The sequence below is a fragment of the Balaenoptera musculus genome, chromosome 1 (genome assembly GCF_009873245.2).
Source record: "Balaenoptera musculus isolate JJ_BM4_2016_0621 chromosome 1, mBalMus1.pri.v3, whole genome shotgun sequence".
Classification (NCBI taxonomy): Eukaryota; Metazoa; Chordata; class Mammalia; order Artiodactyla; family Balaenopteridae; genus Balaenoptera; species Balaenoptera musculus.
This window is the reverse complement of record NC_045785.1, coordinates 96457547-96479473: the sequence shown is the minus strand read 5'-3', so window position 1 is coordinate 96479473 and position 21927 is coordinate 96457547. Positions and strand designations below refer to the sequence as shown.

General features: G+C 55.1%; 1 protein-coding gene across 3 annotated transcripts; it reads right to left on the bottom strand.

Moving 5' to 3' along the window:
- Positions 1-1233: 1233 nt before the first annotated feature.
- Positions 1234-21143, bottom strand: CSF1 (colony stimulating factor 1). Of its 3 annotated transcripts, XR_005020376.1 has the most exons (10): positions 20897-21142; positions 17652-17777; positions 16331-16393; positions 14582-14752; positions 10254-10401; positions 8024-9045; positions 7453-7505; positions 7048-7106; positions 3868-3930; positions 1234-3382 (listed from the first exon to the last, which is right to left on the bottom strand). XR_005020376.1 is itself a non-coding variant. In XM_036856216.1 (9 exons), the coding sequence occupies exons 1-8, from the start codon at positions 20933-20935 to the stop codon at positions 7061-7063; spliced, it is 777 nt and encodes a 258-aa protein (XP_036712111.1). In that variant the 5' UTR covers positions 20936-21143; the 3' UTR covers positions 1234-3382; positions 7048-7060. The 3 variants fall into 3 exon arrangements, 2 of the variants coding, with proteins under 2 accessions (XP_036712111.1, XP_036712101.1); XM_036856216.1 differs by lacking the exon at positions 3868-3930 and having other exon boundaries at positions 8024-8154; positions 20897-21143; XM_036856206.1 differs by lacking the exon at positions 3868-3930.
- Positions 21144-21927: the final 784 nt, after the last annotated feature.

Genomic DNA, 21927 nt, shown 5'->3' with positions numbered 1-21927 from the left:
CATGAATAAGTTTCTTCAAAAATCTTTTCTGAGGAGCTTTTGATAGAAAGGGAAGAGCTAGCTTAAGGGAAATGATGAGAGACAGGGTGGTAGTGGGGGCTCAGGGCACAGAGAGGGGTAACTGAGATACCTGGGTACTTAGTTCCAGGCATGTTTGCTTGGTGCCCATTCTGACCCTATAACCTTGGTCTCCTAAGTCCGGGGACACAAACTTTTGTGCAGCGCTGTCCAATATGATTTTGGAGATGATGCAAATGTTCTGTTTCTGTGTTATCCAACATGGTAGCCACGCGTGGCTACTGAACTTTGACGTGTGGCTAGTACTACTGAAAAACTGAATGTTTACTTTTATTTCATTTTAATTAATTTAAATCCAAATAACCTCCATATCAGACAGCATAGCTCTACATGCTTCTCATCCAGGATCACATTTGAATTACTTGAAATGTCTTGAAAAACTTCTGATGCCTGGTGTCTGAGCCTCACCCCTGAGATTCTCATTTTGTTGATCTAGGGTGGGGCTTGGGTACCAGTATTTTTGGAAACAACCCAAGTTAGTTTCAGGTGAGCCAGGGTTGAGAACCACTGATGCAAAACTTTGTCCACCACACTCTTAGTGGTGGGGAGGCCCCTTTTATCCCAGCCTTGCCCAGGGTGTGTGTTTGGGCTATGCTGGGCCTTCAATCACTCTGGACCTTCCCAACACCCCTCTGCCCCTGGAAGTCTGCATCCTTGGTCTCCTCTCCACTCCCAGAAGGAAAATCAGGGCTGAAGGCCACTCACAGAGCTTGCTGGCTCTCCCTCTGCCAGCCTCGCCTAGTTCCCAGTCCAGAGACAGCGGTCATTCACCTCACAGCCTGCTAGGACTTGGACAGCAGGGGTCAGTGGTCAAGGAGACTCATCCTTACAGGCCCCTTGGGCCCTTGGACAGAGCCCAACCAGCCATGCTGGGCTAGGCTGGGCTGGGGCAGGGGCTGGCGGGCAGGCCTGAAGTTGGGCTGGTTTCTGTTCGTTTTCCTGTTAAACAGATATGCAGATGAATGTGTTTGGGACAGCGATAATGCAGGAGGTTTTGGTAACAAGACTGGAAGTTGGAGAGAACCCTCCTTCCCCACGTACCTTGAAAAATGCTTTCTGAGCTGGGTCTCACCCAGCAGCTACTGGTCACCCCCCCGACTCCATTTTTGCCATTCACACACCAAAAGCAACATTTCCCATGACCCACACATGGCAGCTTGTGCACTTCTTTTATTATTAAATATATAAGCAGCTTCCTATTTTTTAAATAGATATTTAAATGACTTCATATAAAATAATTCACCACTTCCAAGTATAAAAACAAAATCTCACAGTGTGTGAGCCGATGTTCCCTCTCGGTTTTCTCAGAGAAAAGAAGGGCTCCTGTTCAGGTAGCTGGGGAGCCACCCAGAGGGGGCTCTGGGGCCCCTCCCACTCCTGTGTCACCAAGAGCCCACAAAGAGTTTCTGTGATGGATTGGATTTGCTTTCTTGACCTTTAAAATACCATACGTTTAAGGGGTGGGGAGTGAGGGAGGAATGCTTTTTCTGTGGGTTTTTTTTCCTTCCACTTTTAAATATATATCTTTTAGTATCAAATATAGAGTCTGTGACTAGGAAAAGGGACCCCAAGGGGAAAGTTCTCCACTGCCCTTCCCTCAGCTGACAGCAACAGGACAGGGGAGGCAGGGACCAGCGGACCCTCACTTTTAAGGGCAGGAAGGGAAGCTCCTAGGCCCCAGTCCAGTGGCCAAGTAGGGCAGGGTCTCTCAGTGGAGGGCCCAGGGCGGCAGGAGAGGAGGGACACAGTAGCACAAAGGGATCGAGGGTAATCAACAGCCCTGTCACCTGCTGCCCAACTCTCAGAGCCACAGCCATGGGCTGACCCAGGAAGCTGAGGCCCTCAGGCAGACTTGGAAGCAGACGCCTGGATTCTCCAAGTCCCTCTCCCACCCTGGCTTGCCTGGTCAGAGAGATGGTGCTAGCGAGGGGTGGGATGAGAGCTAGAGGGTGTCACTGCCTCCCAGGCTCCTACCAGGGACAACCACTCACCCCAGGTGCCAGCCAGCAGCAGCCTTGAGGCTGTGGTTGGGGCAGGGGCCTGGTACAGGGCAAGAGGGCAGGCTGGGGGGTCAGGGGTGCAGACCCTTTCCCCCACCTCAGGGGCATGCCCTTAACTTCAAAGACCTATTTTCCGTCAGAGCTCACCCTGCAGCCTCTCTCTGTGTCTGTCCCTGCCCTCCTTTTCTCCCTCCCACTAGTCACTTCCCTCTCGGGAATGTCAAAGTGCAAGATGCAGAAACCTGGGCGAACAACGCAGCCAGAAGACCAGCTCTGGCTGGTGGCCCGGGCAGTTCTCCCACCCTGATCCACCCCAGGGATTCAGAGCCGGGTCAGCAGAAGGTCGGGGCTCAGGGGCTCCCTCAGTCGATGGGCGAGGCCGGCTCGGGCACTCAGTGCAGGAAGCTGGGGAGAGGCTGGAGGGGTGGGAGGACGGATAGGTGTTTGCTCTCTGGGATGGATGGGGCAGGCTGTTCAGCAGGCAGGTTCAGTATTCACAGTGCAATGGCTTCCTTCATGAGGAGAGCCTCTGCGCGGCCTCCTGGAGAAGCTCTGGCAGGGCTGGGGGGACGCTGGGGCCGAGGCCAGAGCTTGGTCTTGCCCTTGGCATCACGAGCCAAGCCAGGCAGGTCCTGAGGGTAGGGTTGGCATCCCCTCTCCTCCTGGCCACCAGCAGAGGGCAGTTAGGCAAGTGGAGGGTGCAGACCCGCTCTGGGCTGTCAGTGCAGACCAGCAGGCCCAGAGGCCTTCTCTTCCCGTCTTTTGGGCCACACACCTTTACGGGAAATCCAGTGACGCTGTCCTGCCCTGCGAATCTCATGCTTCTCTCTCTGGAGACGAGTCCCTGCTTGTCGGTGTTGGGATCCCTTGGCACCAGGCGGGTCCTCTGGCACAAGGGCTCTTCCATTGCTCAGCGCCCACCCTGCTCTCCCATGTCCCACGGGCCTCTGGGTCCCTGGCCCAGGTGTTGGCTTGGAGGGGAATGGGAGGAGGACACAGCCCCTGAGGGGCAGAGGGTCCTCAGCCGGGCTTTCCAGCCTTCCTCAAGCGGATGGGAGCCTCCAGGGCCCCCGATAAATATCAGCAGCGTGGGGGGCATCCTCCAGCCCTCTCTTAGTCAGTCCAGAGTCTAAGGGTCGAGGGCTGAGGGCCCCAGCCTCGCTGCTCTGGTCTAGTCCTGCTCTCCTGAGTCCAGGAGCTCTCATGGTGGGCAGGCCACATTCCCAGGAGAATGGCTGGGGAGGGGTGGTGGTGAATGTCCCCATAACGTCTCCTCACATGGAGAGACTGTCCTGCGCGCCCAGCTGTAGGGGAGAGAAAGAAAGGCTGGTCAGCTGGGTGGGAGTGAAGGGAGGGGTCGCTGAGGACATGGGTGGGCGAGGTAGAGCATTCCTGTGGGCCGTTGGTGGTGCTGCAGACAGGACTCCCCCCATCCTTTCCCTCGCCTTCCCCCATCCTTTCCCTCGCCTTCCCAGCCACCCCAGACACCACAAGGGACCGGGCAGCTTTCTCTGGCAGCAGCCCAAGCCACTGGGCAGACTGGCCTCACCTCCTACCTCCTCCTGGGGAACCAGGGACCACAGGGGGAGGTAACAGGGCCTGGTAGAGGTCTCAGCAGGGCTGGGGTAGGGGGCATTGCTCAAGTGGAGGGGTCTGACAGGGAGGGAAGGGGGCACTTGCATGTCCTTAGACCCCTCCTCAGGAAAGACCATTTCACTGTCCTTGTTCTAAAAAAATCAAGAGTGAATCCTGCTAACTCTAACAAAGAAGAGGAATTGCTCATTCCCACCTCCTCACCACTCGTCACAGAGGGTCATCACACATGATATTCAGGACAGCAGGGCAGAGGTATCTGAAGGGGAAGAAGTAGAGGCAGTTCCGGACAAGGAAACTCCCACCCTGCCATTTGGCATGCTAACCCCTAAGCAAGCCAGCCTCCTGCCGGATGGACCAAGGGACTTGCCTCCCTGCATCATCCGTAGGAGTCAGGGCCCTGCTCTCTCCAAGCCCTCCCCCATCCTTGTCCTCAGAACGCTTTGTTCCCAGAGCAGAAATCCCCTGGACTCCATCCAACAGTTTGACTTTGGACCCAGTGTGGAGCTTCCCTCCCTGACTGTCCATGGGCCCTACTAGCAAAACCCGTGATGGGTAAGGAGGAAAGATAGGACCACAGCTTCTGGCTCCCAGCCCATTCCCATGTTCTGGAAGGGGAAGAAGGGAGGACCATAAACTGGACATGAGCCATGCTGGGTACAGCCAGGCCACAGGCCCTGCTGGGGCCAGGAGGAAAGAAGAACCAAATGGGCAACCTCCAGCCCATTGCCCCTACGTCTTGGTTGCTTGGAGTGGAGGGTCTGGTGTCCACGTTTCCTTTCTGAGGGTCCCTCTCTCAGACCTCTGCCTCTGTGTTTCCCCCTGTCATTTCTCTCACTAGAGCAGCAGTAAGTCTTGAGGCTGGCCCTGAGTCTCCCTGAGGCTCCTGCCACCTGGCCTGGAGACCACTTTAGGGCTGGATCCAAGTGGAGGTCTGGATGTGGCCCCTGCCCTGGGTTCCTCGCTAAGTGAAATTTTAAGGGGAGGAAGAGGAAAGCTTGGGAGGGCCTGAGATTAGGCAGGCAGAGGGCCAAGACCAAGGGGGGGTAGGCAGGTGACCAGTCAGAGGGTGATGCAGCTTTGAGCCATGAAGTCCCTAGGGACCTTGGTCCCTCCTCTGCTTGCCAGTCCTGATGGGGTATGCGTCATTCTTGCAGCCCTGCTAGTGTCCCATCTGACCCATCTTAGTTCACCCTACCAACAAGGTGGACCCCAGGATTCCAGATGTGTTACTTCTTGCTGTTTTCTAAATAGGCTCCCCTGGTTTTCAGCATTTGGCAGATCCCCTATCTCGCTAGGAGTGGCCCAGACCTGTCACTCTACACATGAGAAGGCCCTGAAGTGCTGGCTTGCATTTGGCATGGGATGTGACTGGAAACTTGAATGGGTTCACTCCAGCTAGTCAGCCAGCCTGCCAATCAGCAACTTAGGCAGCAGCCAGCCAGTCAGTTGGCCAATCAGCTCACCAATCGCCTAGCCAGTTAGGCAGTTACTAGCTAGTAACTGGTCAGAGTCACCCAGCCAGCTGGTCAGCCATTCAGAGTCAATTAGTTAGCTGGTTAACTGGTCAGCCAGAAGGCTAGACAGTTAGAGACAGCCGGCCAGGGCCAATCGGCCAGTCAGCCCTGAAGCCAGTCAGTCAGCATTTACTGAGTTCTTAGCAAGTATGAAGAAGCCCTCTCTGTTTAGGACTCAGGATAGAAAAAGAAATGCAAAAAAAGTAGAAGACACAGTCCCTGCCCTCAAGGGGCTTACAGACTTCTTAGGGGTACAGAATGTACACGTATGCATCAAGTAAGATTTTAGAATGTATAAAAACAAACAACATCCAAGTAAGTGCAAATCGATATAGTATTAACCAAATACAAAAGAGCAGAGGAGTATGAACTAAAAGAGCAACCAGAGGGTGATGGAGACCATCAGGAAGGGCTGATTCCTGCAGCCTGATTGTGGTCTGAGGGGAAGGAAGGGAGGAGGGCCGTGGGCTGCCTGGAATCGGGGAGCCCAGGGTGAGGAGTGATAAGAGGCACATGTTTATCAAAAACATGGGCGAGGACAACAGAAGACACTCATCTATGTGCAGCAGACACAATTGGGAGGGCTATGAAAACAGAATTAGGATTTAAAACAATTTCAGTAGGCTCGGATGATAGGCCTGAGCCCACAAGGTGGTTTTAACAAGGATGAATATAAATTCCTGCACATTGGTAAAAAAAGTAAATTCTCCAAGTACAGGAAAGAGTCCGGCTTGACAGAGGTTTATGGGAAATGGAACTAGGGATTTTAATAGACCACAAGCTCAACATATGACAACAGAATGATGTGGTTGTTAAAAAAACAAACAAACACGAATGCAATCTTAATCTGTACGAATAGAAGAACACTGTTTAGATCAAGGAAGGTAACAGTCCCACTGTACTCTGAGCTGGTCAGACAACATCTGGAGCACTGTGTCCAGGGCTGGGCACCCCATTTTCAGAGGGACATTGACAAACGAGTGTGTCCAAAGGAGGGCGAACAGGATGGTGAGGGGGTCTGAAAACCATATCATATAAGGAATGTTTGAGGGACTTGGCCACACTTAGCTTAGAGAATTCTTAAAGGGGACATGGATAACTGACTTTAAATATTGGAGGGCTCTCATGAGGGAGGATGGGGAAGGGGCAGGGAAGCCAGTTATACCTCTAGTGAGGAAGGACTGCCCTACAGTGTTATTGGGAGAGGGCAGGGAGCTTGCCTGCGACTGAGAGTGTGTGACCAGAAGCTGTCTGACTCCCCATCAGGGATGCAGAGACACTAGGCCAAATGACCTCTGAGAGCCCTTCTAAGACTAAGCCTCTATGGCTCCTTGCATCTAAAAGCAGGGAAGTAGAAATGATCTTGGTTGGGAAGAAGGGTCAAATCAGGGTGCAGACAGAGAGGAAGCTGGCAAGAGGTGTGTGTGAGGGGCAGCTGCTGGAGGAGCTTGGGTGCCAAGCTGAGAACGTTGGGTTTGAAGTGATTGGTGACGTAGAGTTGCTGAAATTCCCCAAGAGGCTAAAGACCTTAAATAAGAACAATTTGGTTGCTCTGGGATGGAAGGTGGCAGCAAAAGTAGGAGCCCAGTGCAGAAATCATAGCCCGGCACAGGATGAACAGTGCCTGGCCACAAATGGGGTGGAGGGAATGAAGGGGCAGTAGGAGGCCTGAGGACCCGGGGAGAAGAGGGTTGGCCAGACCTGGCGATAGATGGAAAAGGGAGTAGGAGAGAGAGAGAAGGGAGTCAAGTGTGGGTGCCTCAGGGGAGTTGGTGGTACCACAAACAAGTTAGGGTGACTGGAAAATTTGGGTGTAACTAATTTTAAGGAGTGGCGAGAGATCCAGATCAGAGTCTTACCTTAGAATTCCCTCTACACTGGCAGTTCCACCTGTCTGTCCTCATCCTGGGTCAGGGGGCTGCGGGCAGAGCACAGGCTGGCATAAGACTTTAGCAGAGGCCAGGGAGTGAGGGGATCCCCTAAGTAGCCCCCAAGTCCGCATGCACATGCTCCAGCCCTCTCAGATTTAGAAGACCCAGAACTGCCTAACCCTAAGAAGAAACTAGGAAAAGTCCCAGATAGCTAGGAAAGAAGAGACACCCCTTACTTCTCCCCACCCACCCCGGAATCCTGTTTTGAGCCTCATCTCCTTAGAGCAAGCGGGAGAACGTCTCCTCCAAATCTACATGGGAAATAGATGCCAAGATAGGTCCCCCATGCCTATCAGAGCCCCCCCCCACCACCGCAAAAAAAAAACCTCTCACCTGCCCTCTGGTTGCTCCATGAGAGAATCCACTGTCTGAGGCTCTCGATGGCTCTGGGGACAGAAAATAGCAGGCTCACTGAGGAGCTGAGGGAGCGTGGGGAGGCCGCGGCCCCACCCGCAGGCAGGGCTGCTCAGGGACTCTACGAGAGAGTTACCAAGCCTCCCCACCCTGGATCAGCCAGAGGGCCAGGGGGCTTCCAGAGGCCTCTCCTATCCTCACACCCCAGCTCTGCAGAGCTCCCAGGGAATGCCCTGCCCTGACCTCACACGCATCACTTTCCTCCTCCATCTCCCCTCCCATCTGGGTTCTCATCCTGCTTTAGTCCAAGCACAGTGTCTCCTACTCTTCTGCCCCAGTCCCTTCTGGTTCATCTTGTAGCCTGAGCCTTCCCTGTTCTTGAAGAAACCCTCCATTTCAACCTCCCATCCTCTGTGCTCAGTCAGCCTCCTGTCTCTCAGCGTCTGAAGAACCCAGTCTGAGCCCAAGTCGTCCTCCGACCTGCTCCTCCAGCCAGGCCGCGCCCTGCCCCCACGGGGAGCCCTTCTCTCCCGCACCGCGCTCTTCTTACCCGCCGCCTCCGCCTGTAGAACAGGAGGCCGCCGACAGCCAGCAGGACCAGGATGACGCTGGGCACCAGCAGGCGGAAGACAAAGCCGGGGAGCTGGGGGTCGGAGGGCTCCTTGTGTTGCCTCTCACGGCCTGCGTCAGTCAAAGGAACGGAGTTAAAACGGGCTGGGGGCCTGGCCGCCCCCTCACTTGCTTGTCCTCCTTCCAGCTCTGCGGTGCTCCTCCGGTCCCTGGTGCTCCTCTTGCCTTCCAGCTCCCCAAGGGGCAGCACGTTGCCCCAGGAATGGTTTCTGGGAAGCCTTGGCTGAGAAGAGGGGGCAGAGGGACTGCTGAGGCCGTGCGGGCGCGGTGCTGGGGCCCCGGCAGAGCCTGGCTCCTGGTGGTCTCTGGGCGAGGCAGATGAATGGTCTGCGTCCTCAGGTGTGTGACTCCAGGCCTCGGTGGGTCTCACGGGGCCCACCATGGGCAGTGGTGTGCCAGTTACACCCGCAGGCTGCCGGCCCTTTCCTGACGCAGAGACTGGTGAGGATGCTGAGAGGAGACGGCTGGGCCAGGCAGTCTCTGCCTGGACGCTGCCGCCCCGCCACGTGCGGGAGGCAAGCGCTGCCCCTTGGGGTATAAGACCCTCACTAGCCTCTCCGGAGGCCTCTTCCAGGGCCAAGTTAGTGCCCAGCACAGAGTCAAGAATGTCCTCCATCCCAGTGACAGGAGCTCCGACAGAGTGCTGGGGCTGAGGTGACTCTCCAGCGGGGTGGCCCTCGACGCCCAGGGTCTCTGGTGACTCAAAGCTCTGGCAGGTGCTCCTGGGTGGTCGCTGCTTGGCACTGCCTGGGTCCACTGTGCGAAGGGCCTGCTCTCTGGGCAAGAGGGAGCTGCCCTCTGTCCCCTCGGAGTCAGCCCAGGTCAAGCCAGCCATAGGGGCCATGGAGGGGGCGAGGGGCTGCTGAGGGGAGACAGAGGCCAGGTCACTGCTAGGGGTGGCTTTGGGGTACAGGCAGTTGCAATCAGGCTTGGTCACCACATCTGAAAGAACCACAGAGAGAGAGAGAGAGAAGGACGGGGAGGAGATAGAGTCACCAGCCTCCAGCACAGCTTTCCCAGAGGGATGGAGAGGGGGATGCGGGTCTGGGGGTCCCCTCATGCCCTAACTCAGCCCTGGGGCTGAGGAGAGGACAGGACTGGAGCCAATGCTCATGACACAGGCCTTAGACAGGGAAGGTGCAAACTGCAGGAAGGTTCTTTGCAGGAAAGAGCAAAAAGTGGGGTTTAGACACACAGATTGGGGGTTGGGGTCAGGCAAGACCAGAGAACAGCCCTTCCTGGAGTTCCAGCTGGCCAGACGCCAAGCCAGGGGTGACAACAGCCAGCCAGAAGGTTGAGTAGTGGCCTCCGGGACTAACACAAGACACCCTCAAGCCCCAAAGGCACTGTTGGTTGGAAAGCAGCAAGGTGGTTTCATGCACAGCAAGGGGCTAAACAGTCACGGCCACAGGTGGGAACAGGCTGGGGCTGGAATGTGGCCAAGGCTTGAGGCCTTGGGATTGAAGCAACGAGACTGGACTTGGCCATTGGCAGGTCGCAGGGCCTCAGCCCCTGCCTCGGGGAGCAAGGTTGAATGTAGGTGGGCACACGTGGCACAGGACGCAGAGACGAGGACAACGCAGGGTAGACATGTGTGCAGCTGGGCCAGCACTGGGAGAGTTTGAATGATGCTCAGACTTCAAATCCAGCCTTGTCCCTTGAGGGGACACTCAAGGCATCCTGGGGACTTCTGGAGCCAGGGTATCCTGGTGATTTGCAGCAGGGCTCCCGGAGCAAGGGCCCTGAATCCCCGATGGAGCCTCTGCTCTCTCCACGGTACCCCCCATACGTTCAGCCAGCCTGCAGAGCCGGTGGGAAAGCCTCCATGCCTACAGGGCTCTCTGAGAGGGCCCCCTTTTCCACTCCCTGATCTCACAGCCACCAGCATGATCCTTCTTGATGCCTCAACATGCAGACATATGTAGGTGTGCATGCACACACATGTCAGAAAAGACATGTGCCTAGGATCACCCAGAGGTACATGAAGCCACATATGTACACAAAACGAGCACGTCTACACACACAGGAGCACGAGGAGCAAACAGGCTGCCTCCCAGGGGTCCCTCCAGCCCCATGCGTCACCTCCCAGTGCAGCTCTGTCCCACATGCCCTTCCCCAACCCCACACTTGCTGGCCCCTTCTGTGCTCACCTTGGCTGGAGCATTTAGCAAAGCTATTGTTGCAGTTCTTGCTGAAAATGTTCCAGTCCTTTTTAAGGAGATTCTTTGTTTCATTAAAGACATTCTTGATCTTCTCCAGCAACTGGAGAGGCGTCTCATAGAAAGTTCGGACACAGGCCTGGAAGGAGAGCAGAGCCCCCCCTTGATGAGGATGAGCACTGGTCCCACGTCTCTAGCTTGTTTGTCAAACTCCCTTGGCCGTTCTCACATCTGTCTTCTTTTTCTCTTGTTTTCTCCCTCCCCTCTACCCTGGTTTGCAGGACCCCTATGTCCTGAGTTGGTGAAATTTATCATTTATTCATGGCTCCATTTAACACATATTAATGTGCCAGGCATCTGGTAACTACCTGGGAATCACGCAATGAACAAGAGAGAGGTGGTCCCTGGCCGATTTGGACATTGAGTCCAACAAGGCATCGTTATTAAACATATTGTTACAAGTGTGGTGAGTCCTAAGAAGAATGATCTGAGAGTGTATAACAAGGGGAACTAAATGAGGGCCTGGGGGAGTCCCCAAGGAACTGACCAGAAGATGAGCAAGAGTTAACCAGGAAAGGAGGCGGGGTTGGAGAGAGCTGTCCAGGTGGTGAGAATAGACTGTGCAAAGGTCCTGACGCAGGAAAGAGCCTGAAATGTTAAAAAATGAAAAAGAAAGCTAGAGTGGCTATAGCACAGCCATCTAGGAGGAAAGTGACAAGAGATGCAGCTGAGAGAGGTCAGCAAGGACCAGGTCCTGCAGGGCCTTGTTGGCCATGCCAAGAACCATTAACCTGGGCTTCCCTGGTGGTGCAGTGGTTGAGAATCCACCTGCCAGTGCAGGGGACACGGGTTCGATCCCTGGTCCGGGAATATCCCGCATGCCGCGGAGCAACTAAGCCCGTGTGCCACAACTACTGAGCCTGCGCTCTAGAGCCTGCAAGCCACAACTACTGAGCCCGTGTGCCACAACTACTGAAGCCTGCGCACCTAGAGCCCGTGCTCTGCAACAAGAGAAGCCACCAGAATGAGAAGCCCCTGCACCGCAAGGAAGAGTAGCCCCCACTCGCCGCAACCAGAGAAAAGCCCGCACGCAGCAACAAAGACCCAACGCAGCCAGAAACAATAAATAAATAAAATAAAATAATAAAATAAATAAATTTATTAAAAAAAAAAAAAAACCATTAACCTTCTCCGCAGAGCAAAGAGTACTGAGGGGACATTGGGGAGGTGAGTGGAGCGTAAGACTCCAGTCTTTTAGAGAGATCATCCTGTGTGGTGAGGAGAATGGCCTGGAGGAGGCCATGGGGCTGTGGGTCCTTCTCTGGCACTGGTGTATCTTGGAAGGAGAGCCAAGGCTGCCCCAGCTATGCCTCTTGAGCTGCTCTTTTCTCTTCTGCTCGTGGGACCCAGGCTCCCCACACCCACTGGAGCTCTGAGAAGCTTCACACACTCCTGGTTTTCCTCCCACCCCTTGAGCTGCTCCGTCTCAGTCTCCTTACCAGGCTGGCCCCCTCCACCTGACTTCCACAGGCTGACACTCCTCAGGGCTCAGTCCTGGGCCCACCCCTACTCTCACCCCAGACACTGTGTCCAGGGCTTCATTACATCTATGGCCCACCTGCCAATGACTCCCAAGTCCTTCCTTAAACTGACCTGCATGGGGAAGAACTACAGGCTTTACTAGGTGCTGAAGTCCTTGAAGGCATCACTGGATGCCCAGGGGCTGTGCATAGTAGGCCCTTAGTAGGTGTTTACCAGATAAAGGAGAGAATGAATGCGGGAATGGGAAGACCCGGACTTGGCTACATTACTCACCAGCTCAGAAACACTGGCCAAATGAACTTTCCAGCTTGGGCTCATCTCCTCATTTGTAAAGTCAAAACAACAATCCCTGCCTGCCTCCCGCCCAGGGCAAGTGTAAGGAACAGGTAAGCTGGCTTCTTCTCATCTTTCTTATAAAATCTCCGTGTCCTTCATACCTCACCTCATACTTCACAGAGAAAACAAGGACAGAAGGTCCCGATGTCTACCTGTCTCAACAGAGTCTGTGCCTTCTTGCCTCCCGAGCTCTGAATCCCTCCCCTGCCGGCTGCTCAGGAGACCAGCTCCTCCAGCTTCACTGGCTCCCGGCTCCTGGAGTCTGCCCCCCTGCCCCCAGCATCCCATGCAGTGTGCAGGGTGGGTGGCTTGCTAAAATGCAGATTCCGAGGCCCACCCACAGACCCAGTGAATCAGACTTTCTAGGGGTGCATACTGGGAATCTGCATTAAAAAATTTTTTTTATTAAAAAATGTTTTTTGAGTTTTTATTTAAAAGGAAGGTGTTTTTTTTTTGGAATCTGCATTTTTTAAAATGAAGAATTCCTTTTTATTTTTTTTTATTTTTTGGCCACGCAGCACGCGCAATCTTAGTTCCCCAACCAGGGATCAAACCCGCACCCCCTGCAGTGGAAGTGCAGAGTCTTAACCACTGGACCACCAGGGAAGTTCTGGGAATCTGCATTTTAAACAAGCTCCCAGGTGATTCTTATGAACCTCAACATTGGAAAACCACAGATCTAATACCTCTCTTATTTAAAAGTCTTTCCTCCCTTCATCCCGCACTCACTCCAGCTACCTCTCTTTTTCTGCGGTTCTTTGGAGCCAGGTTCTTCCACAGTGTTGCCTCTAATTCCTCACTTTCTGTTCACTGATCTGGCACCTGCCTCCAACAGCGACCTCCACGTTGTCAAATCCGTTGGACACTTTTCAGCCCTTCTCTTGCTTGGCTTCTCAAACCCCGTTCGATAAAGTTGACTACTCTTCCCATCTTGGCATGCTCTTTTTCATGGGCTCAGGGATCCCACACTCTCCTGGGTTTCCTCCCACCCCTTAGACTGCTCCTCAGCCTCCTTGCCAGGCCCCCTCCTGTGCCTGACTTCTAAATAAATGCTGGGTTTCCTGGGCCTGTTTCTCTTCTCACGGTGGGCAGTGTTATACAGTCCCCTGGCTTCACCGATGACCTACAGACCAACACCGCTTACGTCTGTCTATCACCAGACAAACTCAAGACCCATACGTCCAGCGGCCTGCTCGACATCTCCACTCGGCCATTTCACGAACATCCCAAGTGTAATGTACCCCAACATGAACTCGTGCCCTTCCCCCAAACCTGCCCTGCCCCATTTCAGCATCACGGCAACTCCACGTGCTGGAGACAAAACCATCACGACTCTTCCCTTCCCTCAACAACTCACGGCCGCTGCATTACCAAGTCCTTGGGTTCTTTCTCTAAACTCAGGAATGAGTCCCCTTGCCTCACCTTCACTGCACAACCCTAGTCCAAGCCGCCTGGACTTGCACCTCCTGCTGGCCACCCACCCTCCATCCCTGCTCCCTACATACCATTGTGCGCACAGCAGCCAGAATGGTCTCCCAGCGCAAGTTAGACTAGGTCCCTTGCTCTTTAGACAAAATCCCCCATCTTTAAGACCCCAGATGATCTGGCTCCCACCTCCCTGGCTCTCTCCCCTTCACTCCCCTGCCTTGGCCGTGCTGACCACACCTGGGGGCCCTGAATGTGCACTTTCCTGCTCACCTAGGGCTTTGTGCCCAGCGTTCTCTGTTCTGGAATGCTCTAACCAGCCTTATTTCTTCCTAACTCTTACTCATCTTTGGACCTCAAGTGAATATTTTCTTACTCAGAAGGCTTCCCTGTCTCTTCTTTCCCACTGCCTTTTAAATCCAAGTCCTGTTTCTCTCTCCCGGAGCCCCACGTACTTCTCCTTCCTGGCTCACTCCCGCACCTGCTTCAGGTCTTCCCTCTCTGGTTTTCTTTCTGCAATGCAGTTATTGACACTTTACTTCTACTTTACTTACGTATTTCGTTAACTGTCTCACCACCCCTACATGTAACCTCCATGAATGTGGGGAATTTTGTTTGATCACAGCTGTACCCCAGAGTCTAGAACAATACCTGGTATGCAATAAGCACTCATTAACTATTTGTTGAATGAACGAATAGTCCTCATGGGTTAAAATTCTATTTACCTGTGTCATTGTTTGTTTAATGGCTGCCAACCTCACTTAACTATAAGCTCCAAGAGGGTGGGAACCATGTAGTTCTTGCTCATGAAGACATCGTCAAGGCTTAGCACTGTGCCTCCTGCACAGTCAGTCCTCGGCAAAGGTTTATGGGGTGAATACGTGAGTGAGAGAGCAAGTGAGCAGTGACATGGGTGAGGCCAGTGAGTGCCTCTGTGCCTGTGGGTAGGGATGGTACCACCGCAGCTACCCTCTGCCCGCCCTCACTCAGTGCTCCTGGCTCCAGGGCCCTCCTACCTTGTCCTGTTCTTCATAGTCCCTGGTGAAGCAGCTCCTCAGCCTCAGAGAGAGTTCCTGGAGCTGGACAATGACATTGGCATTGGGGGTGTTGTCTTTGAAGCGCATGGTGTCCTCCATTATGTCTTGCACCAGGAGAAATGCCTTCTTAAGGTAGCACACGGGGTCGTTCTGAAAAGTAGAACCTGGAGTTGACGACCTGGCTGATGCCACTTGGGAGCCCAAACTCTGTGCTGGATGCCCTCATCCCAGGCAGTTGGAGGGCTGCAGCCTGCCCTACCCTTACTCCTGAGGAGAGGGGCCACCCCCTCCAGTAAGAAGGAGAATGCTGCCCTCAGCTGGCTTTCATTCTCCCTTGTTGGGATCTGGCGCTGCTGGGGATTGTGGTAGAGGGAAGGAAATGTGGATTCTGACCAACCAGAGAGATCCTCAGATTTCTGAACGATGAGGCTTTAATCAGGATGAAGGTGCATAGGTAGGGTGGGTTCTCGGGAACTTCTATTTTTCTGTCTCTGACCCTCTTTTGGCTTGCTTTTACACAAAGCCCTTTACCATATGGCTCCTTCTAATCCTCCAGGCCATAGGGATACTGGAGACTACCTCGGGGTCCAAAGAATGACCTCAGTGTTTTGTCTCCCTAAAGAGATGGTGGGTGCCTCAATGAAGACTCTGCTTTTAGCTCTGTATTCCTAGCACCTGGTGCAATGGTTCCTAGTAGTAAATGCTTGGTAAGGTGTGAGTGAGTGAGTGAGTGAGTGAGTGGAACACTGAGGTTACTCCTTGGACCATGAGGTGGTCTCCAGTTCTAATAGAAATGTGTATGGGTCAGGTGTGCAGAAGCTCAGAGATGGGAGCAAATTCTGGGCATGATGGCGATTTTCTAGGAGGCGCAAAGAAGAACAGACGTGGAATAAAGGCTGGGGTGGGGGCAGCTGGAAAGGCATTACGGGCATCAGAAAGAGCTTGTGCAAAGGCTTGGAGGCAGGAAGAAACAGGGAATGGGGGTAGTGGGTTGGGCCATGTGATAGAGACTGGCGCTTGTAAACCCCAGGCTAAACAACCTAGGCTTTCTCCTGGAGTGAGGGGTCTCCAGGTTTGGGGGAGGCGGTGAGGATAACAGGCTGTGGTTCAGAGAGCACCCCTACTAGTGGTGGGGTGAGGGGTGCACTGGAAGCAGGAAGGCCATTTAGGAGGCTTTTGAAATTGTCCAAGCAACTGATGGGGTGAGGCCCCAGAAGCCGGAGATGCTGGGAGGGAGAACCAGCAGCACTCAGTTGGGTGTGGGATAGGAGGAAGAGGGAAAGGGCTGGACTGATTTCCTGGTTGCTGGTCTGTCTGCTGGATGGAGGTGACATCCTTAAGCAAAACATTTGACCCAGAAGAAGTACTGGTTTGCCTTAGGCCTTAGAGCCAGCCTGCCCGCGTTCAAATCACTTAACTACCTATGTTCTCTCCCTTAACCTCTCATGAACAAGAAGAGTGAACCACACAGTCAGGATCAAAAGTGCCTGGCACAGAGTAAGACCTTGACATGTGCCAGGCCAGCAGAAGGGAGCAGCAGGGGACTTGAGCCCCGGGCCCTGCCCAGCTCAGCCCTGGACCCTGGCACCCCAGACTTGAGTACCAGGGGTCCTTACACCATACCCTGCCCAGCTCTAGGACTTCTCCTGCCTTCATGCTCCCACATACACCCACCCTGGGAAGTTCATACATGCTGGCACATGGGCCTTGTAAACAGCCATAACTCACCAACTGCTCCTGGTCTACAAACTCGAAGGCAATTTGGCACGAGGTCTCCATCTGACTGTCAATCTGTAAAAGAGAGCAGGCCAGTGGTGGCAGGGTGTCTGCACTCGACTGAGCTTGCCTAAGAATGGGGACTAGAGTTTCTGGATGGATCAGGGTTTGATCCTCATCCATCTCCCCCCAACCACACCTGGAAAGACAGAGCCAAGGCTAGGGGAAGACCTGTGCCTTCCACATGCCCAGGGGAGGGTTATAGAAGAGTAAGAAGTCTCTGTCTTGTACCTCCCACTCTGAAATCTCACAGATGCCAGCTTGTTATAAGGAAGAACTATCTAATATAGGACATAATCTCCTGCAGAAGGTAGTAAGCTCCCTGTCCTGGAAGGAATTCAAGCAGAGGCTAGACAAGCTCTGGGGATTCAGGATCTGTAGGGACTGGGGCTAGATGCCCTTAAAGCCCTCACTGGCCCTCAGAGCAGTGGTTCTGTGATTCTAAGCCTCAGAGAATGTGGTGGCTCTTGGTCTACCTTGGATTGCTGCAGCAGCTACATACAGGAGGTAACAGAGGCAGGAGGCCCAGCCTATGGGCTCCAAGCTCAGGGCCCTGGAGCTGGCCTTAGCCTGTGGTGCTCCCCCCTGCCTGGCTGGCTAGAGGGATGGTAAATTCTCTTCTGAGCAGGACAGCAGCCATGACAGCAACCTGATTCTGCCTGGCTGAACCACGTTTGAAATTGTTGACGACTCTGCTGGCACGATTAGAGTGAGGCACGGGCTCCTTCATGGCCCGGGTGATCAGGCCATCCCAGCCCCAGGGCTCGGGCAAGAGCCAGGGAAGTGAGGGGGGAGGGCTGGGAGTTAGGCGGGAGCCTCCCTTCCAAATCTGGCTGAGGCCCTGGTGCCAGGCTGGCGGCACATCTGGGAGTCCAGGAGCTAGAGGCAACATCTGGACACAGCAGGCAGACTGGGCTGGCTCCTCAGAGGAAGTATCCCACCGAGGGAGAGCAGGCTTTACAACCTTTTTCAGAGTCCACGATTGACATTCCAGGCAATCATTAACCTAGGCAACCAGCTAGAAGCCCACCCTGTCCACCGCCGGCAGGGGAGTGGGAGAGGGCTTCAGGATTGAGGCGGTGGGGGGGCTCAGAGGCACTGACCTTTAGAAGGTCAGTGAGAAGAACATCCGTGGAGCTAGCGGGAGCCACGAGCCACATCCTGCATGGCCGTATTTCTCTGCCTACAACCACTCTCTTTGGCCCTGCTCCCTGACTCCTGCCTCCGTTTCCCCAGTGGGGAGAAGGTAAGGTAGGCAGGGCCACACACTCACCAGCTGCTGCAGGAACTGCAGGTGTCCGTTCCCAATCATGTGGCTACAGTTCTCCGACACCTCCTCGGTAGTACTCCTGCTCACGAGGAGACAGGCCAGCAGCAGCAGCAGGGGGCCCAGCCATGTCTGCGACAGAGAGGGCATAATTTCTCCCCAGCTCTCACACTCCCCAGGAACCCCCACGCCCTGCTGAGGGTGGAAAAGCAAGGACCTCAGACCCACAATGCTACAAACCTGCCCCTCATCCCAGAATGCAGCATTCCCCAAACCCATCTTCCTCAGGATTTCCTAGCAGCCACGCACAACCTTGCTCTCCCTCGCTAACAATCCAAATGTCATCTCCTCCAAGAAGCCTTCCCAGATTAACCCAGGCCAAGCCTTACTACACACTGAACTTCTAATGAGGACATGGGAGGTATGCCTACCAGTCTAAATGCCAATTACACAGGAAACTCCTTGAATGCAGGACTTGCATCTACCCATTATTCTGTCTCTGCAATATCACACACTGAGCCAGGCATCTTGTGAGCTGCCCACTCCTCTCAAGTTCATGTTCTTGCACTGGCTGGCTTCCAGACTTGGAGCCAGAGGTATTTGCCTTGGCTCAGCCCTTCCTCCTACCTGATTCCACACAGGTCTGGCTCCGCTACTGGAAAAACCAGGGGCCCAAACTCAGTTTCACTGGGAACCTATCCCGCACCACAGACCTTTGGAGCCCTGGGTATGTGTGTCAAAAAGAGCCCAACCAATTCATCAGAGGCAGCAGTGCCAGCTCTAGACCATCCCTGGCTGGCACCTGCCTATCGGAGCCCCATCAGGCTCTGCATCCAGCCAGTCAGCTCTTAGCATTTCAAGAACGTTTTCTGAGATCTCTCCCCTCTTTCAGCACCCACCTGGCCCAGTAGCTGCTTACCCCCAAGTGATGGGACAGGCTCCTGACACCGTTGTTCCCCTTCCCTCCTCCTTGCCAAGGTCCCCTTAGCCCTCTCCCTGGCTCTAGGTCTCCCCTTCTCCAGCCAGAGGCAGAGAAAGACCCTTGGGCTTTCTTTCCGAAGCTGGATTGCCTCCTGGCAGATTCAGGGAAATGCTGTCAGGATGGGGTGCGGGCTGGCGCCTTCCTGGGTTCTGGGCTCTGGGCTCTGCCTCAGTAATTCAGATGACGAGACAAATACTGCAAACAAATAGCACATTGGAGGCTATGAAACAGCCCACAACAACATGCTGATTTACATATAACTAAAAGCCCAAATGTTTGTCAGCTCTTACTAGGGAGGAGAGGCCCTGGCTGGGCTCCAGGGAGGTTGCAGGGAGGAGGGGCCACAGTGAGGCCTTGAAAGATGGGGAGAAATTGATGGCAGAGAGAGGGAGGGAGAGGCCTGGAGGAAAGAGGCACAAGATGGCCCAGTGCCATTCAGCACAGGGATCTGGTGAGGGTCCTGGTCTGACCTGGGGGAGGGAGACTGTGGAAGAGGGAGAACAGTCATGGAGGAAACATTGGGCTCTGCTGCATGGTTGAGAAGGTAGCTCTGGGTGGGAATAGCTGCCCAGGCCCTCAGGAACCTGCAATTCAGGACCCATGCGAGAAAACTGGGCCATGCAGAAGGTATGTAGGCTGGCTGCCCCTGAGGCTCTGAGCCCCAGGTGTCAGTGGTACGGAGGAAAGGGCCTATGGGGAAGGGGATGCTCAGGAAGACAGCCTTGCCGCACGCATTTCAAGATACTGATGTTTGAGGACAGCAAGGAGAGGGCAATGCTTAACCCCAAGGGCTGCCTGGCTTTTGGAGTTATTTCAGGCACCATGTGGGAGGCTGACTTTGAAGGTAGCCAAAGAGGGCCACCCTGCACCTGGGGCCCTGATTTGGCCTCAGAGGAGGATCTGGACAGGCACCAAAGGGTTAACACTCTAGCTTGCATCTGGCTGGGCCGGCTCTTCTCCCCCCTTCTTTCTTCCTCCCACCCACCAGCCTTGGCCTCTGGGGCAACCACAAGGAATCTTTGCTTCAGTCTCAGAGAGATGCTGGGACATCTCAGCCCAGCTATCCATCCTCACCTGCCTCCTATCTTGTTCTATTTTCCCCCATCAACAAGGTCCCTGGAGAAATCATAGCATGAGTGGACCCTTGGGCTGCCCCTGTCTAAAACCAGCCTCTTTCTTTCCACCTTTCCTTTCCTCCTCTTTCCTCGTGGTCTCACTTCCAGCCCCTGTTTGTCTTGTTGCCTATCACCTCACCCTTCCTGATTTCCCCTCCTAACCCCATCTCTTCTCTCTCAGTTGGGCTCTTCCTCCCCCGTGGAAGGGCTCTTCCCTCTTACCCTACCTGCAACCCCCTCCCTCATCCTCCGAATATTTTTCTGCTTCTCTCCCCCCTGAGTTTCTCCTCTAGGATTCCTCAGAAGCAAACCCATTGGAAGACCACTTACTGTTCATTAACGGTGCAACCCTGTGCCATCTAGGAGCTGTCCCACGGTTGGGGCAGGACAGTCCCCATGCAGTCCTGAGCAGCCCGTTGCCCCTGTCCACAGTTCTGCAACCCCAAACCTTCCTTCCACCTCCTCTACCACCACCAAGCCCAGGATCTCCCCAACGGACTAAACCAGGTTTGGCAGGAAGATTCAGAGCTGGCCCCATGCAACTCTGGGACGCCGCCCCCCACAAAACATACTTGATCCAGCCACCCAAGTGCCCAACGGCTTCTGTCTGTGAACCGGAACAAGTAGTGGCTTGCCCTGCACCTTCCTTCTGCCTTGGCATTCTATAAGCTGGATGGCCCCTGAACTTTCCCCATCCAGAAGCGCCCACTCCCCAGCAGGACCTAGAAGCATGTGTATGGCCCACTGGGAAGGCACCACCCTCAGCGCACAGCCACTCCGCCTGTCCCTTGGCAGTGGCTGATCAGAAGGGAGAGAGTCAGGGACGCAGCCTCTGCCCCGTGGCTGCGAGCCCCTTTCTCTTGCCAGCGGATGGCTCAGTGTGCCTCTCCATGCAATGGGGTGAGCAGTCTTCCCTTTCCCGAGGGAGTGCCGCAGCCCCAATTGTAGCTGCAGGGCCGCCTCGGGTCCCAGCCAGAGCGCGAGGGGCCTCGCGCAGTCCGTGCGCAAAGATGGGATGGAAACCGGAGCCCGCTGCCGGGGCGGAAGAGCCTCGGCAGTCGGCGCGCCCGGGCAGCGGGCTCCCAGGGGCCGCGCCGCGCCGCCGAGCTCCCACCCCAGCCCGGCCAGGGCCCCGCGCCACGGCCGTCGCTTACCGTGGGAGGGCAGCGCCTGGCGGCGCCCCGCGCGGTCATACGGGCAGCTGGGTCCCGGCCGGGCGCCTCGGCCGCCCTCGCTCTCTCGTTCTCTCGCTCGCTGGCCGCTGCAGAGTCCACGCCCCAGCCGAGGGCCGCGCTGCTGTCCCAGGAGTGCGGAGGGACCCGCGGCGGCGCAGAGAGCACCCAGGAAAACTTTCACTTTCCCCGAGCCGGGCTCCACTGGCCAGCTCCTCGGCACAGCCTTTTAAGCGGACTTGTGAGGCATGTGGTTTATGGGAAATCACCTTGGACAGGCGCCAGACACACACACACACACACACACACACACACACACGCACACACGCGCGCGCGCACTGACACAGACACACAAACTCCGGAGGCCCACTGAACCGCCTCCCCGCCCCCACCCCGCGGGCTGGTCTTCTCCGCTCGTCTTCCAGTCGCCTTGTTTGCTGTGCTCAACGCCAAAGCCTTCAAGAAAATAACGCGGGCTTCACCGCTTCCCTCCCTCCAGCGCGCCGGCTTTGGACAGAGCCTTGCCTTTCCTTCCGCGCTCTCCAGGCGGATCCGGTGTTCTCTCTCTCTTTCTAATATTCCTTTCAAGGGACTTTCCCTCTAGGCCTGAAAATTCCCAAATCTGAGCAGGAAATGGCCTGAGAGCAGGGACAAACACTGGACACTGGGGCCTCCCCCGCTGCGCTTCCTGCAGCACCTTGTGGAACCCGAGTCAGCAGGTTTGTAGGCAGCCCTCTCCTTCTTATGCAGCCCCCAAGCCGCCCGCCCAGCCTCTGTCTCCCGTTCTGGTGTCAGGGTAGAGGCCAGGCTAACTACCTGGCCAGAAGGAGATGAGTTGTGTCCTGTGACAGGGAGCTGGGAGGCTCTGCTGTGTGCTAGGAGATGCTCCCAGCACCTGACCTGCAGGTGATGTAAATGCTGGCTGGTACCCACGCTCCCTTCTGAGCCTCCAGACCTGAGGAGATTGGCACCTGGGCCCTAGATTTCCCTTGAGGCTTTTGGAAATGCATTTA